Source organism: Gracilinanus agilis, chromosome 3, assembly GCF_016433145.1.
Source record: "Gracilinanus agilis isolate LMUSP501 chromosome 3, AgileGrace, whole genome shotgun sequence".
Taxonomy (NCBI): Eukaryota; Metazoa; Chordata; class Mammalia; order Didelphimorphia; family Didelphidae; genus Gracilinanus; species Gracilinanus agilis.
In genome coordinates this window covers 25,826,840-25,843,974 of record NC_058132.1, presented here as the reverse complement: position 1 = coordinate 25,843,974, position 17,135 = coordinate 25,826,840, and the positions used below count along the sequence as shown (strand labels likewise).

Sequence of the window (17,135 nt, the reverse complement as noted above, 5' to 3'; positions counted from 1 at the left end):
GGGAAATACTTCAGGGCCTCCCGGAATGGAGTCAGGGAAAGAACAAGGTCCTGAATTCAGGACGTTCCCCAATCCGCCGATAACCCAGAAACTTCCTGGGGAGCCGATGTTTTCAGAGGGAGCCAGGTCCAGCAAGAGGAGGGGGGATGCCGGCAGCCTGGCCAGCCTTCCCCCCTGCTCTCCCTCCTCCATCTGTCCCAGGGATTAGGTGGATTAAGGTCTCAATTAATCTACCCCCTCCCTCTCCTACTGGGGGGAGGGGCGTCGTCCTCTGCGACCCAAGACTAGTGTCTCGGGGACTCCGGGGCGTCCGCTATTCTGCACAAAGACGCGGGTTTTCGTGGCGCAGCAGAAACAAAGGTCGGCGTGGGCAAGGCCAGAGCTCAGATTCCACCTCCTAGACTTTCCTTAAGTACCTTAAACACTCTGCACCTCTGTTGCCCATCTGTAGGAGGAGGTTGGCCTGGATGGCCTCTAAGGTCCTTTCTGGCCCTGAATCGAGCCAGGTGGACACTACGGAAAGGCCAAGAGACCACACCGACGGCCAGAATCCTACATTGGCTTTGTATGGGACAGGGTTGACTAGATGTGAGGGGGTGATGGGGAAAGCCAAGGAAACTCTTTAATGGCCAGGCTTGGATCCAAAGCCCATCATTTCCCAGGTTAACAGAAATGCCTTTAGGCTTCGGGTGCCTCCTCTGTTCCCACGATCCTTTGGGGAACCCAGTCAACTTGGAGCATGTGGAACCCCGGCACCCCTCAAAGCCGTCCATAAGGGTATTTCTAGTCACAACCTTGCTCAGGTGACTCCTTTGCTGAGTTTTCATCGTCCCCAAGGCAGTTCTTGTTTTAACAGGACGGGGACTCAGTGTCCCCATTTCCCATCAGGCTCAGCCACCCTTCCCTCCCCCAAATCCCCTCTAAGTCAGTCACCAACCTGCTGAGAAGGCCCCGGGGACTGGCCAGGCTAAGAGGATTGGAGCTGGTGTTTGCAAAATTAGATCATGGAGGGGAGGGAGGGAGGGAGGAAAGGAGGGAATGCTGGTCCGTGGCCCAGGGAGACCTGGCTGTGTATATTCAGGAGGGGGCACCCAGATAGATGTCTGAGATAGAAACACAGAATCGGGGTGTCAAAGGGGAAAAACAGGTGGGTGGAGAACAGGAGTTGGAAAGAGACCAAGCTGGAGAAACTGAGGCAGGATGCTGGAGACCAGAAAGACACAGGACAGCCGAGGGAATTTAAGAGGCCAGGAAGAACATGGACAGAGGTGATAAAGGGGGATCCAAAGGTCCCGGGGCCACCCTGCTCCCAGTCCTTGTTGCTCTCCCAGCTTTCCAAGAAACCAGATTCTTTGGGGTCTTTTTAAACATTTTTATTGAAATGGATCAAGTTAGGGGAGGAAGAGTTCTCTCACTATATGTTGACTCTCAAAAAGAACATCTAGGAGGTGAGACTGGAAGAGGGTGAGGTTCTGGGAGGGCCCACTCTCAGGTCAGGACTCCAAAGGCTTCTTGGATGGTCCAGAAAATGCCCCGAGAACACAAGGGTCCATGAGAAGGGCTAACATGGAAAGAGGGGGATGTCGTCGATTTTCACAAGGAACTGGAAATATTCAGCCGCCCAAGGATGAGGACATGTCCAAGGGAACACGAGCTGGAAGGGTCCTTTGAGGTCTGCTGCAGTCCATTCTGCTTGAGTAAACTGAGGCTGAGTGGAGGCCTCTCAAAGGCCATGTGCATCAGAAGTCCTGTCCCTTGACTTCCAGTGCCTTTCATGACCACCTCCAACACTTCCTGCCACACTGGCCTTTGCTGTGCCTTAAAGAGAAAAGATTCCCAAGCTCTCCCTTGCCTCCCCTCTTGGCTTCCTTCAAGACTCTGCTAAAATCCTGCTTTCTACAAGCTCTTCCCGATCCCACCACTAATTCTAGTGGTCCATTTCCTATGCATCCTTTCTAAGGCTGGTGCCTGTAATTGTCTGCATGTTGAGCTCCGGAAGGAAGAACACATTCATTATTTAGTCATTTTTCAGGCCTCTCCAGCTTAGGAGGATTCATTGGGGGTTTTTCTTGGCAAAGATACTAGGGCGGTTTGTCATTTCCTTCTCCAGCTCATTTTACAGATGAAGAAACTGAGGCAAACAGGGTGAAGTGACCTGTCCAGAGTGTCTTGAAGCTGGATATGAACTCAGGAAGATGAATCCTCCTGACTCCAGATTCAGCACTCTATCCACTATGCCACCTAGCTGCCCTGACACATAGTAGGTGCTTAATAAACACTTACCTTCAGGGATCATCCTAGTCCAAGGGATCCCAAGAGAAGGGACTTGCCCGATGACATAATAGCTAATGGTAGAGCCAAGATTAACAATGATGTCTCGGACGCATCGGACCAGCCGGGCAAGCTTCCCACTAAACCCTCATTTCTCCATTTCCCTCCTTCAACCCCGAACCCCGTGTGTGGAAGTTGACTCTCAAAACCCCCAAGGACTGAACTGAGAACTCACTCACAATCAGCAATACCCAAAAGAGGTTCCCAATAACAACAAGGTGGGGCAAAGCTAGGACCCACTACTCCAAGCTCATCCAGCATTCCAAACTTCTTTAAAAACAAGAACAAGCTTAAAGAAAAAACAAAACAAACAAATAGCTAAGCTCCCAGAGCTGGACTTCTGTACCGTTTCCAGACGGTTGGCATGCGTGGGGAGAGCCTGTTGGACTGAACCGGCTTGAAATCCCCCAAATTCTTGGACTATGCACAGTTCCAAGAAGGGGGTTCTGTAAGCTTTGTCAGGGTAGGTGAACTTTTCAGAATGGGGCTGCCTAAAGCTGAGACAGCCCTTCAAAGCTCGGAGCTTATAGTCTGAAGTTTTTGTGGGCTTTTTTTCAGGTTGCAAAGATTTCTTTGAAGGATGCTTTAAGGTTAACTTAAAAAGACTTTCTGGTTGTTATTAGACCGATCATCATCTCACGCAAGTGGAAGGGACTTTGGACGCCAGGAAGTCCTCCCCAACCCCCTTATATTACAAAGGAAGAAACTGGAGCTGAGAGAGTGACTGACTTTGCTACCCAAGGTCCCACATGTTGTAAATGGTGTAGATCCTTCCTTTCGGCTGCACTGAGAAGTGACAGTCCAACGTTCTATGAAAATCAAGCCCTTCCCTACTTGAGGGGTGGGGAGCAAGCAGGAGGAGACTTGGTCATCGCAGTTATCTAAGTCCTCTCAGGGGTGGACCCGGTGATTTTCAAATTTTCATTCTTCTAAATCATAGCACAAAAGGATGTCCAAGGTTCAAAATGGAGATCCTCTGCATCCAGCTAAAACCGGGCTTTTCCTTTGGAAGCTGCTTGCTAGCAGACATCTTGAGAATCATCTAGCATCATCCCGCCCCCCCCCCTGCTTTTATAGATAGGGAAACAGACCCGGAAAGGAGAAGAGATTTGTTTAAGGTGATAAAGGTGATAAATGGGCAATCAGGATTTGAACCCAGGTCCTGAAACCAAATCAAGAGTTTCTTCAATACCCCACCTATCCCCTGGCTCAGAAAGAAGGAATCTTTTAAGGTTCAGACCCAGCAGTCCTCTCCACCCTCTATAACACCTGGAATTTCCATGAGCCCTGATCTTTGTAATCCAGGCAATCAGCTGTTGTGTTGAAGTTGAGTTTCCAGGCACTGCTGGGGTCTTTGTAATCCAGGCAGTCCACAGGGCTGAAGCCCAGGCCCCCAGCCCCAAAACTCTGACCTGACAGGGAGGCTGGCGACTGGCCCAAGTGGGGCCCCAAACCAGGAGCAGGGAGGGGGCTGAGGGAGGAACCGGGTCCTCCTAGCTGGGACCCCATGGGAGAGAGGTAAGGGCTGCAGTCTAGACCCCCGAAGAAGGAACTAGAACCTCCATAGGGTGAGGAGGAAGCACTGAAGGCTGCTGGGGCTGGGGCGTAGGTCAGAGCATAGGAAGAGGAGGCAGCCACAGAAGCCCCCGGAGCACGTTGGGTGCAAATAGCTGAACTTCCTGAGGCCCCCATTGCTGCCAGCGGGTCGGACAGTGGGGAGAGACCGGGGCTCCAGATGGATACGGATGCTGAAGGAGGAGTGGCTGAGGGAGCCGGAGCTGGGCTGTAGGGACCCGGCGGTTCTGGCCCAGGCTCTGCTCCACCTCGGGGTGGGGAGACACACTTCTTCTTCGTTGGTCTGGTCTTGGACGTCCCCCCGCCTGCTGGCTGCTGCTGTTGCTGCTGCTGCTGGCGACACTTTGCACGCCGGTTCTTAAACCAAACCTGGAACAGGGGAACAGTGAGTATGAGATTTAGAAATTCTTGGGTTCGAATCCCTACCCAGCACTTACTGGCCATTTGATGGGGATGATGCCAGCTGCGGGGAGTACACACGGGGCTATTATGAGAGTATTTCCAATGAGGGGCATTCGAGGGACCAGAGGGGGGATAAGGGGGAGCCTCCCAAGTCTAGGACCTGGACTCGAGATTCTGGTAGGTTGATCTTGCCAGCGACATCTTCTCGCATGAAGATATCAGGGTATCTGGTCTTAGCAAAAAGGCCTTCCAGGATGTCAAGCTGAGCCCGGGTGAATGTGGTCCTCTCTCGGCGCTGCTTCCGAGGCGTGCCTGGATAAGGGAAGACAGATGGTCCCAGACACAGATCTCAGGTTAAGTCACCATTAGAGGCCTCTGGAGGGCCACCAGGTCAATGCTGTCCTACTCAACTCTTCACTCGTCTCTTCTTTTCCTTTCCTTCTCCCCATACCTTTCATCTCTCGTTTTCCCCCTTTCCTCCCCTTTCCTCCCTTCCTTCTTCCCCTTTCTCCAATCATCAAAGGATCTGAGAGCTGGAAAGGACACCTTACCAGCTTTCCTGCTCCAACCCATCCCATCCAGCCAATGGAGCTGATGCCCAGAGCCGGTACCCAGCTGTTGGCTTCCTCCAAGGAGGAGGGACCCACCACTCTCCGGAGGTAGCCCATCTACCTTTTGACAGCTCAAATTGTGACGTCTAAATGAGTCTCTTGGTAGCTCCTCCGCCCACCCTCCATGCTTCTCGGTTTCAAACAAAACTATTAATGACCCTCAAATACTTGGAAGACTTTTGATCATAGAGAAGGGAGATTTTTCTTCTTTTTCTCCACCACGTCCTACAAGTCATTCAGCCTAACTTTCTCATTTTGTCAATGAGGAAACTGAGGTTCAGAGATGTGAAGCAACTTCTCCAAGATCACACAGGTATTAAATAGAAATGCCAGGTCTTCTGGTTTCAAATTCAGCACTCTTCACATTGTTCCCTATTGCTAGCTGTCTTCATTCTCTCCTCCTCTCCCATGGCCCCCCCAGAAGCCATGGAATATGGGAGAAAAGAGGTTTCATCTTGAGAGTCTGAAGAATTAGTTTCTGGTTTCCTTGCCTTGATGTCATCATGGGCAAGTCTCTATTCTGCAGTGGGGCTTAGCTTCCCCATCTGTAAAATGGGGATAACACTTAGGTTGGCAAAGAAGGCTCTAACAATGAAGGAGGATGTGTCAATGTGCTCTGGGATAAGTCTGGACACTCAGGAGCCAGAAGACTTACACAGTCCCTCTTCCTCCCTTTTCTTTGTAAAATGGGGACTACAGAATCTTGAGGTAGAAGGGAGGCAAGTAGTTAATTAGTACAACCCTTAATTGGTCTTAATTAAATCAACCCTTAATTAACTCACTCTTCAACATAATTGAATCTCCCGCCTTTGGAGAGCTCATTGTCACTGAACTTTTCTAGATGTTAAAGCCAAACTCCATGGATGCTCTCACCTTCAGTTCAAAGCCTTCCCTTCACCAGAGTTAACACATGGCCCAATCTACAGGCCCATCATTCCCCAGGAGGGTCTGGAAGTTCTACTTATCAATGCCCTTCTTAAAATATGCTTGACTGGATCCACTCCTCCAGGTGTGGTCAGGATCATCTCCCATATCCAAAGCAGCCAGTCAACAAGCCTCTAAGTGTCTCCTAGCCTGAGTCATTGTCCTAGTTGCCCCCAAAGCTAACAGTCCCTGCCCTCAGGGAACTATCATACCCAGGAGTAAACAGAATTTGATAGAGATAAATAAATACAAAAATGAATATGCAGAGTGGTGTCCCTAGCAGGTGAGGGAAATCAGGAAGCTTTGAAGGGTAAATAGGTGGTACTAGGGAGGATTGCACAGAGGGCCTGAAGCCAAGAAGACTAGAGTTCCAATCTGTCCTTAGACACTAGCTGTATGACTCTAGGCAAGTCACTTAATGCTATTGGCCTCATTTTCTTCATCTGTCAAATGAGCTGGGGAAGAAAGTGGTAAACCACTCTAGTTGCCAAGAAAACTTCAGGGGGCAGCTAGGTTGCCTAGTGGATTGAGTCAGGCCCAGAGATGGGAGGTCCTGGGTTCAAATCTGACCTCAGATACTTCCTAGCTATATGACCTCGGGCAAGTCACTTAACCCCCATTGCCTAGCTCTCACCACTCTGCCTTGGAACCAATATACAGTTTTGATTCCAAGACAGAAGGTTAGAGTTTAAAAACAAAAAAACCTCAAATGGGGTTCACCAGAGGTTGAACACAACTGAAAACTACTAAAACTACAAAGGGGTGATGGTTCCCAGAGGGAAAAGGAATAGAGGAATAAGTCCTTCCATAATGACTGCTATGTGCCAGGAACCTAACAATTATCATTGGATTTGATCTGGACAATAACCCTAGGAAGGAGGAGTGATTGTCTCCATTTTCCAATCAAGGAAATTGAGGTGGACAGTTTAAGACTCATCTTCCTAATGAAGGATGTGCCTCCATTGGGGAATGGCTAAATAAAGTGTGGTCTATGACGGGGTGATGGAATGCTATTGTGCTATAAGGAATGAGGAACAAGATGATTTCAGAAGGGAAGACTTCCATGAACTGATACAGAATGACATGAGCAGCACCAGAACATTACACACAGAAACTGTAACATTGTGGAATGATCAAATGTAACAGACTCTGCTACTAGCAGCGATGCAATGATCCAGAACCATTCTGAGGGACTTGTGATAAGGAATGCTATTCACAGCTAGAGAAAGAACCGTGGGAGCAGAAATCCAGAGGAAATGATATATTCTTTGTTTATATGGGTATATGATTTGGGGTTGGGGTTTTAAAGGATTAATATTTTACAAAAACGAATAATATGGAAATGGGATTGAGCAATTTTATACATATACACCAATAGAATTGCTTGTCAACTCCAGGAGGGGGAGGGATGAGGAGATGGAGAAAATATGAATCATGGAATTATGGGGAAAAAATTAAAATAAAAAATTTAATAGGGGAAAAAAAAGATCTTCCTGAGTTCAAATCTAGCATCTGATACCTCTAGCTGTGTGACCTGGGCTCAGTCACTTCACCTTGTTTGCCTCAATTTCCTCATTTGTAAAAATGAGCCAGGAGAAGAAAATAGCAAACCCCACCTGGTATCTTTGCCAAGAAAACTCCAGATGTGGTCTCAGAGAGTTGGACAGAACTAATGGCTCAACAATAATTTCTGTACTCCAGGCCCTACTCTGTGAAAGTGTAATCAGCAACTAAATCTCTCTCAACATAGCCTGTTCATTCCCTCAAAAAGTCGTGTGATGGGTTGATAGGGATGTGATTGGGGATGTAGACTCTAAGGGATCACCCCAGTGCAAATATCAATAATATGGAAATAGGTTTTGATCAATGACACATGTAAAACCCAGTGGAATTGCATGTTGGCTACTGGAGGGGAGAGGGAAGAGGTGAAGTAAAGAGCATGAATCATGTAACCATGGAAAAATATTCTAAATTAATCAATTAAAATTTTTTTCAAAAACAAACAAACAAAAAGTAGCGTGTTCTGTTCATTCTGTTCCAGGCAGAGTTTTGTGCTATGGACACAAAACCAAATTTTTCCCTACCCTTCTATGGAATCCAATACTAGCCTAAGATCGAGTTGGCTTCTGGGTAGTTCCAGGGCACAGGATACTTAAAAAAAGCCTCGTACTTTCTGTTTTAGAATTGATACCACATATTGGTTCCAAGTCAAAAGAGAAGTTAAGGACTAGGCAACTGGAGTTAAATGACTTGCCCAGGATCACACAGCTAAGAAGGATCTGAGGTCACACTTGAACCCAGGACATCCCCCTCAGGAGTTCATTTATTTAATTAATTTCCAGGAGGCTCTTAGTAGAGCTTCCAGTCCACACTAATCCCCAGATTCTTTTTGGGGTAAACTTTGGTTTGGCCAAGCTTCTCTCACCTTGAGTTTAGGAAGGTGATTTTCCAAAGCCTTTAACAATCACTGGAAGATTTCCTTGGGCTAGACCTCTAGGGTCCCGGATTTGGCCACCTTTAACTACCATTCTGAGGCAAATCAGAGTCACTTACAAATCTGATAAGCCCAAGCCTTCCGGATCAATTGCTCTTTCCTCAACCTTGGATGGCTGAAGTCAGGGCTTCCGGATCTAATCATTCAATAAACTCAACACTCCACATCCTCCTCTGCCAGATCTGAAGGCTTTTCCCTAGTCTTCCGCCTTCTTGGACCTTTGGGCAGCCTTTCTGAGAGCTGATCACCCTCCTCCTTCCAGATATTCCCCTAAACCCATCCCCATCTTCCTAATTCCCTATTAAGATCTAGGACTAGACCACCATCTTCCCAGTCAAAACCCAAGAGTGATCCTAGACATCACCTTGCGGAGAAGGGAGCCTGTGGTCCAAGCTAGTGGTTTCCCAGGAGCAGCAGGGCCATGACAGTGGAACTATAAGGGAAACTGAGCCCCGCTGTGCCCGCAGGCAAAGAGATCAAATCCTTGAAATGAATTCGGGAAGGACAAATCCTGAAGCCCGACTGAAAAATACTTTTTGGCCACATGAATAGAAGCTGGAAAAGATGCTGATGGTGGGAAAGAAGAAGATGCCAGAGTGCGAGATGGGAGCTTGGATGGACTCGGAGACAGAGAGGAGGATAGAGACCCGGCAGAGGGGAATACGGAACCCAAAAAAAAGCCTCGGCTGCTCTCAGCACAGCAATACAACGTTCCGGGGCAATTCCCAGGGGCTTCTGCGGGGGAATGCTGGGGAATGCTGGGGAATGCTCTCCAGCTCCAGAGAAAGGACAGCTGGAGTGGGTGGATGCAGATCAAAGCAGCTGATTTTCCCCCCCATCAATTTATTTGGGGATTTTGGTTCTCTAAGAGTATTCTCTTACAACAATGACGAATATGGAAGCGTTTTGTATGATAATACACGAATAACCCAGATCAAATTGCTTCAGGGCTCCGGATGGGAGGAGGAAAGGGAGAGGGGGAAAGATTTGGGTCTAATAACTTCAGAAAACGGATGTGGAGGATTGTTATTACATGTACTTGGGCAAATAAAATATCTTTTTTTTTTTTAAACCCTTGTACTTCGGTGTATTGGCTCCTTGGTGGAAGATTGGTAAGGGTGGGCAATGGGGGTCAAGTGACTTGCCCAGGGTCACACAGCTGGGAAGTGGCAGAGGCTGGGTTTGAACCCAGGACCTCCTGTCTCTAGGCCTGACTCTCACTCCACTGAGCTACCCAGCTGCCCCCAAAATACCTTTCTTAAGAAAGAAAGCCCTGGCCCTCTGTGGTCCATGGAGTCACAGAGAGTCGGACTGGGCTGAATAACAACCCCATTCTCTCTCCATCGCCCCTATTCCATCGGCTGCCAAGTCTTTGTGACATCTTGTCTACATGCCCTTCTCTCTGACTGCCATTAACAGGTCCTCCTCACCTCCCACCTGCACTGGTGCAGTAGCCTGTTTGGGTCCATGTCTCCCTGTCCCAAATCTCTCCGGGCTTCGGATCTGAGTTCGAGTCTACCCAAAATTCAAGTCTGACCCTACTCCAGTGGCTCCCATACCTTCCACCACCAAAAAGAAAACCCTGTTTGGTATTCAAAGCTCTGTGATTCAGAGACCCTGGCCTCGGACGAGGATCTCCATCTTTAGGCGCTGGGCTGTCCCTCTTGCTTTCTCTTCACCGCTGGCTTCCAGGGCCCTCTCTTCCAAGAGGATGTTCCTAGGCTTCCCTTAGCGGATCATTTCAAATTCACCCTGTCTACACCTTCCCTTTACCTAGCAGCCTGCTATGTATAAAGCCTCCCCAACTAGACTGAGCCCCGTGAAATCAGATTCTCTCCTTTGCCTCCCCAGGCGAGTTCTTTCCTACCTTTAGTGGCCTCCCCATTTGGGGATGTCTGGGCAAAATACTGGAGTGGTTTGCCCTTTCCTTTTCTGGCTATTTTTATAGATGAGGAAACTGAGGCTAACAGGGTTAAGTGACTTGTCCAAGGTCACACAGCTAGTACGCGTCTGAGGCCAGATGTGAATTAGGAAGATGGGTCTTCCTGACTCTTAGGACCAGCACTCTCTCGGCTGGTAGCTTCCCTTGTTTAGCACATAGTAGGTGCTTACCAAATGCCAGGCAAGACCAAGCACTACAAAAGTGTGCCTTGTCAAATCCCACCAAAGGCATTCATCCAGGATGTAAGTTCATCAGTTTGGGTCTGGCTGGCTTTTCCCTCAGCTCTGCCTGATCTCGTGCCATCTTTTCCACAAGAAAAAAAAAGGAACGGGAAAAGCTGTCAAACGGTTTGCTGCGGTATAGACAGGCGCCCTAGCCGGGGCTTTCTCCAGAGCTTGCACTAGCTGCCTCGCAAGGCTCGGGGTTCATCACTTTAGACCTAGAAACGGGAATTAACCGGAAGCTTCCCCTCTTGGCAGCCAGTTTCTTGGCTCTCTTCCCCTTTCGAGGTCTCTAATCAATTGGCAAAATGCACAGTGCTGGAAGGACCCCAGATCAAACCCTGGAGGAGCTGCCAGTTTCTCCATCTTGCAAAAGGAGAATAATAGCCGCGAGCCATCCGGGACTCCAGGGAAGTCACCTTTTTTTTTTCAACCTTTACCTTGTCTTGGAATCTATACTGAATCTCGGTTCCAAGGCAGAAGAGTGGGAAGGGCTAGGCAGTGGGGGTGGAGTGACTTGCCCAGGGTCATACGGCTAAGAAGCTCCAGATTTGAACCCAGGACCTCCCCCCTCTCTGGGTCTACGGCTCCATCCACTGGGCCACCTGGCTGCCCCAGTGAGTCGCTTTCCAAGCCAGCAGCTTCCTTTCCCATCCGACTTCCCAGAGACAGAGTGAGAATGAGCAGAGGTATCGGGGCTATCGAGGCCCCTCCATATGTCTCCTCTTCCCTGCAGCAGGACCTAGCCTGGACGGGGGGCCCCGGCTGTCCTCTTGTGGCCATCCAGCCCCTCATTTCTTCCTCTCTTTCTCAGTCTTCCTTCCTTTCTCCTCCCTCCGGTCAAGCCCTTCCACAGTCTCTTTTTCCAGCGCCTCCGACCTAAGCCTCAGGCTGTCTCCTTACTAGAAGGGAGCAGCAAAACCCTCCCCGGACGGACACTCACCCGAGTACCCCGCCGTGCTCGTTCCATGTAGAATCTCCAAGGCAGGTGCAGCCAGGGCCAAAGCGTTGACCGAGTAATGGGCGGAAGGCGACTTGATGTAAGAGGACATCATGCTCCCCGGGGCGGGGACCCAGGGGTCCAGGCTGAAGGGATGGCGGGGCCGGCCAGCCAGGCACCCACCTCCGAGCAATGGGGAAAAAGAAAATTAGACAAGCAGGGAGCCAAATTCAGATAAAGAGGGAGAGAGCAGCAGGAGCTTTCTAGGCTAGTGGCAGGCAACTCAGTGTTTGCTGGACTGACTGAATACAATCACTGCCCTCAGAGGCAAGACGTGTGGAACCCAGGAGCCCCACCTCCCAGCCTCCCACCCCCCTGGCTTTGTTCCTTCTCTGCCCTCAGGCCTAAGGATGTGATAAGAACGGAAGCTGGGGGGCGGGCGGGTCCCTGCGCATCCTGCTCTCTTCACACCTTTTCTTTCTCAGCTTGGAGGCAAAGCCCCTCTTCTCTAGGTCTGGTCTCCATCTAAACCCCTCCGGCAGCCATAGAGCACCACCTACCTTCACCCCTACCATTCTGGACCCCACTGGACAAAATGCCCTCCAGAAACTTCTCTTCTCCTGACCTTAAACACTCCCTCTTTGGGGGCAGCTGGATGGAGATCCAGGCCTAGAAATGGGAGGTCCTGGGTTCAAATCTGCCCTCAGACACTTCCTAGCCTTGTGACCCTGGGCAAGTCACTTCACCCCCATTGCCTAGCCCTTAGCACTCCTTTGCCTCGGCACCAATACACAGTTTGGATTCTAAGATGAAAGGGAAGGGCTTTTCTAAATAAATTCCCCCTCTTTGTCCCTCCTGTAACAATGGCTCCCCAGGGCTGCAGTTTCTGCTCCTCGGTGCCTTTCCTTCTTTCTGATTCTTTCTTTCCTTCTCTTGGTCTTTCCCACTCTCTCCCTCTCCCAGGTCACTTGTGACACCCCGTTTCTGTTCTGTCTCCCCTTCTTTTCTCTGTGGATCTTTGAAGATCCATTCTGTCCCTTCTCACTCTCTCTGCTTCTTGGAGGGTCTCTGGAAGGCTCTTGGGGAGCCCATCTGTGCTCCGTCTCCCTTTCTCTCCCTCCCTTCGCCTTCCCTGTCTCAAGACTCCCCCTCCTGGGCTTCCTCTCCCTTCATCCTCCTCTCTGTCTGCCCAGCTAGGACGCCGCCCTTCCCCGGCTCTTTCTGGTCCTTTCCGGGGATTTCTTGGAGAAACACCACTTTTTCTCCCAGTGTTTCCCCCCATCCCCAGCCCATTCTCTTTCTCCTCCGGTTCAGGCTCGGCAGGGTCCCCCCATCTTCTCCCCTCCCCGGCTCAGTTTCTATCCTCACCCACCAAGCTGCTTGCTTACCTGTTTGCTGGCCCTCCCCTAGGTTCAAGGGCCCCTGAGGCAGGGACAAGGGACCAGCTCTGCCGGTCAGATGGGGCTTGGACTGCTGAAAGCTATGGCCACCCAGGCCCTGGGGATTTTAAGCCTGGTCTCTGAGTGATGTCACCCCAGCCTGGCCTGGATCCTGGGCCCTAATCCTGGGGAAGGCTGCCTCTCCCTCTCCCTGGCACCAGGAGGTGACATTGGGAAGGGGGGGGGGGGTGGAGAAACCAGCCGGTCCCTAATCCCTTCCCCTCCCCCTACATTGACCTGGCAAACAGGGCTGATGGGGGGAGGGAGAGGACTGAAGGATGGGGCCATCGGATCCATCCCCCTGTCTCCTCTGGGAAAGGCCGAAGCTCCTTTGCTTCATCTCACTTTCTCCCCTGGGTCTTGGCCCTTCCATGCCTTCCCCTGGTCTCCCAACCCATTCCCTGGCTCGCCTCACCTGTGGTCCCCTCCCTGCTTTCTCCTTCTCCTTTCAAAGAAGCCACTTAGTAGGTACTTAAAAATCAGTAACTTACCTTTATTTCTTGTCACTTCTCTTTTTGGAGATTTAGCAGATGTCTCAGGCTCTCAGGACTTCCCTGCATCCAGCCACTCCTCCTCTAGTCCTGAATGATATACCTGGATGTCTACACTCTCCTTCCCTAGAAGCTCCAGGTGCTCCCTGGGACTCTAGTGTGCAATTTCTTTTTCTTCTTCTTTTTTTAAACCCTTAACTTCTGTGTATTGGCTCCTAGGTGGAAGAGTGATAAGGGTGGACAATGGGGGTCAAGTGACCTGCCCAGGGTCACACAGCTGGGAAGTGTCTGAGGCCGGATTTGAACCCAGGATGGACCTCCCTTCTCTAGGCCTGACTTTCAATCCACTGAGCTACCCAGCTGCCCCCTTAGTGTACAACTTCTAAGAGTTATACTAGTTCTAGTGACCTCTTCCAATGAGATCCCATGAAGATGCCAAAGAATCTTTCCAGGATGATTAATAACAAGGAGGCATTACAGAAGCCTTTATCTAGGTGGGCAAGTAGGTGGAGTGGTGATCCTGGAGTCAGGGAAACCTGGGTTCAAATCAGGCACTTCCTAGCTGTGTGACCCTGGGCAAGTCACTTAATCCCAGATTACTTCAGTTTCCACATTTGTAAAATGAGCTAGAGAAGGAAATGGCAAACTATTCCAGAATCTTTGTCAAGAAAAAGCCAAAAGGGGCCATGAGGGGTCCTTTGTGGCTGAAACAAAGTGACTGAGCACCAATTCGTCTTTTTAATGTTGGCAAAATGCTTTACACAATCTCACAAATTGGCGCCGTTCTCCGAAATTTATAAATGAGGAAACTGAGGCTGAGAAAGGGCAGGTTCTTTGGCCCCTGAGAGGCTGGGGCTCAAGTCTAACCTACGAGCTCCTAAACTCAGGTTCAGCACTCCTAGGTGCCCACATTGAATGATAATTAACCGCCTCAACTGCCCCAGAGTAATGCTCGTTACTTCTCTGCCCTTCCTCTTTGGTCCACTCAAACTGGCCAACCTGGAGCCGCCATTGCTGTCCCCTTCACCTCTCCCAAGCTCCTGTCAAACTGGCTCTCAGTCCTTACCTCTTTCTCTGAAGACTGCATCTAGCTTGGGCTCCTCCTCTGCCACTTCTTTTAAGCGGCCCCCCCGCCCGCCCCCTCCCTCGGTGACTCCACCTAGTTCCCTGCCTTTATTTCTCCCCTTGCCCCTTATTTATGCCCATGTCCCAGAGGCTTCCTTCAGGACGGGGATTATCATTTCTGTATTTACATCCATTTGTGGGACTCCATCAGAGGCCCAAGGAAAGGCTCTCTCACTCAGTCCCCAGATTTGACCCAGATCAAAAGTCCGAGAAGTCATCCGGCCCATTCGCGGCGGACGAAGGTAGGAAACAGCCCAGATTGGAAGCAGGTTCTTCCTACGACCGCCAAGACGTCGGGGTCTCTCCAGCCTCCCTCCCACTTGGCTGGCCCAGACATGGGCTGTGCATCTGGGGATTAGGAGCAGGCAGCACCAGCTCTGGGGGAAACTGGGACCTCATTAGCTCAGACTGGGGGGAGGACAGAGCATGCCCAGCTGAAGAGGGAAGGGTGGCTTCTTAATTGGAAAATCCTTTCTTGGAATAGAAGGGAGATTAAGGGCCTAGGCTAGAAATAGGAGGGAGAAAGAAGCCGACTCCCACTCCCGCAGCCCCCTTATCACCCTGGGGCCCTTTCAGGGGGTTTTGGGTGATGGTGTAGTTTGGAACGTCACTCTCACTATTAGTGCTTCTCGGGATCACCTGGGCAGCTACTTGAGGGCAAGAACTATCTTTTTACCTCATTGGATGACTCTATTAGCATTCTGTCCAGCGCCTGGCGCCTTTTGTTGTTGAGTTGTTTCAGTCATGCCCAACTCTTCATGACCCCATTTGGGATTTTCTTGGCTGAGATATTGAAGTGGTTTACCATTTCCTTCTCTAACTCATTTTACAGATGAGGAAACTGAGGTAAACAAGTTATGTCTGACTTCATGATCCCATTTGGGATTTTCTTGGCAGATATATTGAAGTAGTTTATCATTTCCTTCTCCAACTTATCTTACAGATGAGGAAACTGAGGCAAACCAGTTGTGTCTGACTCTTCATGATCCCATTTTGGGGTTTTCTTGGTGAAGACACTGGAGTGGTTTGCCATTTCCATCTCCAGCTTATTTTATAGATGAGGAAACTGAGGCAAGTGGGTTAAGTGATTTTCCCAGAGTCACAAGCTAGTAAATGTCTAAGACCAGTCTTGAACTTAGGATCTTCCTGACCCTAGACCTTGGGCTCTGAACACTGGAGCGCCATAGTAGCTACCCATAGTTGATGCCTAATAAATGATCATTGAGACTGGAGGGTGAGAAAGCATACGATCATCAAACAATTTGTCTAAAATTGGGAAAGATATTGAAAGCTCTTTCCAGGCTTATTATGTGCTCCTTCCTGTCCTCCCTGTGCTAGGTTTCTTGCTGTTTTCTAAAGAGGCAACTCCATCTCCAGGCTTGGCACAGGCTGCCCCCCTCCCATGCCCAGAGTGACCTTCAATAAACCCTGCTTAATTCAGAGGCAAAAAGTCGTCCCTTGCCCTCAAGAAGCTCACAGTTTAATGACGGAAACAACACACAAACATATATACAGAGCAAGTTATAGACAGGAAAACCAGGAAACACTGAACAGAGTGAAGTCACTAGAATTCAGAGGGATTGGGAAGACTTCCCCTGGAAGGTGGGATTTGTGGTTGGGACTAGAAGGGAGCGAAAGAGTGAGAGCAGCGCTCTAGGAATAAGGAGGGACAGCCAGAGAGTGTGCCTGGAGCTAAGAGATGGAGGGGCTTATATTGGTGGGACAGCCCAGAAGCCAGCATCATTGTCTCAGTGAGAGCCTGTCAGGAGAAGGCTTTTAAGAAGACTAGAATCCCAAAATGCTAGAATTTCCCTCCAATTTTGGCCCAATATTTATCTTTTGCCCAGAAACCTCTTCCCTCATCTTCCTGGCACTTAGCCTCCCAAGGCCCCACACCTCTTGGTTTCCCTCCCCTCCTCTTCCTCATCCTCCCAAGGGCAATTCCTTTTGTTTAACATTTATGTATTTATGTATTTATGTCTACTTAGACTCCTTAAAACAATGGATGGAAACTCCTGGAAGGCGAGAATTCTTTCTCTCTTTCTTTCTTCCTTCCTTCCTTCCTTCTTTCCTTCCTTCCTTCCTTCCTTCCTTCCTTCCTTCCTTCCTTCAATTCAATAATCTAGACCCTCTCACTCCTTACCTCCAGCCTTATTTTATGGATGATGCAGTTCCAGTTCTGAGTTTAGGCTCGCCCTAGAAATCTGCATTTGAACTCACATCCCTAGGCTTTCCCTAATACTTCCACGCTTCTTGGTAGGGCTGGGGGTAGTAAAAGGCTCTGTAAGCCTAAATCCTGTGTTTTGACTCAAGATTAGCCCACTTTGGTGCTTTGAGATCACCTTTTATTACCATTTTGAGGTTGATCAAAGTCTGTTGGAAGCAAGCTTGATGTAGTATTGTTCCCATCTTCCCCCTAGCCATGAAATGGCAGCCAGAGCAAGAAGGAAGGAAAAAAGGAATTTCTATTATATGTGTTAGAGCTGGAGAGCTGGAAAGGGTCCTTAGATCTGCTCATTATATAAAAAGGGAGCCTCAAGGGCTCAGAAAGGGATGCCCAAGGTCTCTGCATAACTCTAGGGTTAGGGTTAGGAGGCACCTAGTACATACTCCTAGGTCGGAGGAATCACAGAGATGGAG

The 17,135-nt window shown here is 49.6% G+C and overlaps 1 protein-coding gene across 2 annotated transcripts; it reads right to left on the bottom strand.

Moving 5' to 3' along the window:
• Positions 1-3,591: 3,591 nt before the first annotated feature.
• Positions 3,592-11,555, bottom strand: LOC123242980 (homeobox protein otx5-like). 2 transcript variants are annotated; one of them, XM_044671119.1, is made up of 3 exons: positions 11,444-11,555; positions 4,469-4,620; positions 3,592-4,275 (listed from the first exon to the last, which is right to left on the bottom strand). In XM_044671119.1, exons 1-3 carry the CDS (start codon positions 11,553-11,555, stop codon positions 3,592-3,594), a joined length of 948 nt encoding a protein of 315 aa, XP_044527054.1. The 2 variants fall into 2 exon arrangements, with proteins under 2 accessions (XP_044527054.1, XP_044527055.1); XM_044671120.1 differs by having other exon boundaries at positions 4,469-4,632; positions 11,462-11,552.
• Positions 11,556-17,135: the final 5,580 nt, after the last annotated feature.

What these genes read in the sequence shown, in the direction of transcription:
- LOC123242980 (XM_044671119.1), bottom strand. Translation starts at nt 11,555, where the DNA reads ATGATGTCCTCTTACATCAAGTCGCCTTCCGCCCATTACTCGGTCAAC. An exon ending in GAGCACGGCGGGGTACTCGG is followed by an intron (nt 4,621 to 11,443) that starts GTGAGTGTCCGT and finishes TCCCTTATCCAG; the next exon opens with GCACGCCTCGGAAGCAGCGC. An exon ending in TACCAGAATCTCGAGTCCAG is followed by an intron (nt 4,276 to 4,468) that starts GTCCTAGACTTG and finishes CCCCTGTTCCAG; the next exon opens with GTTTGGTTTAAGAACCGGCG.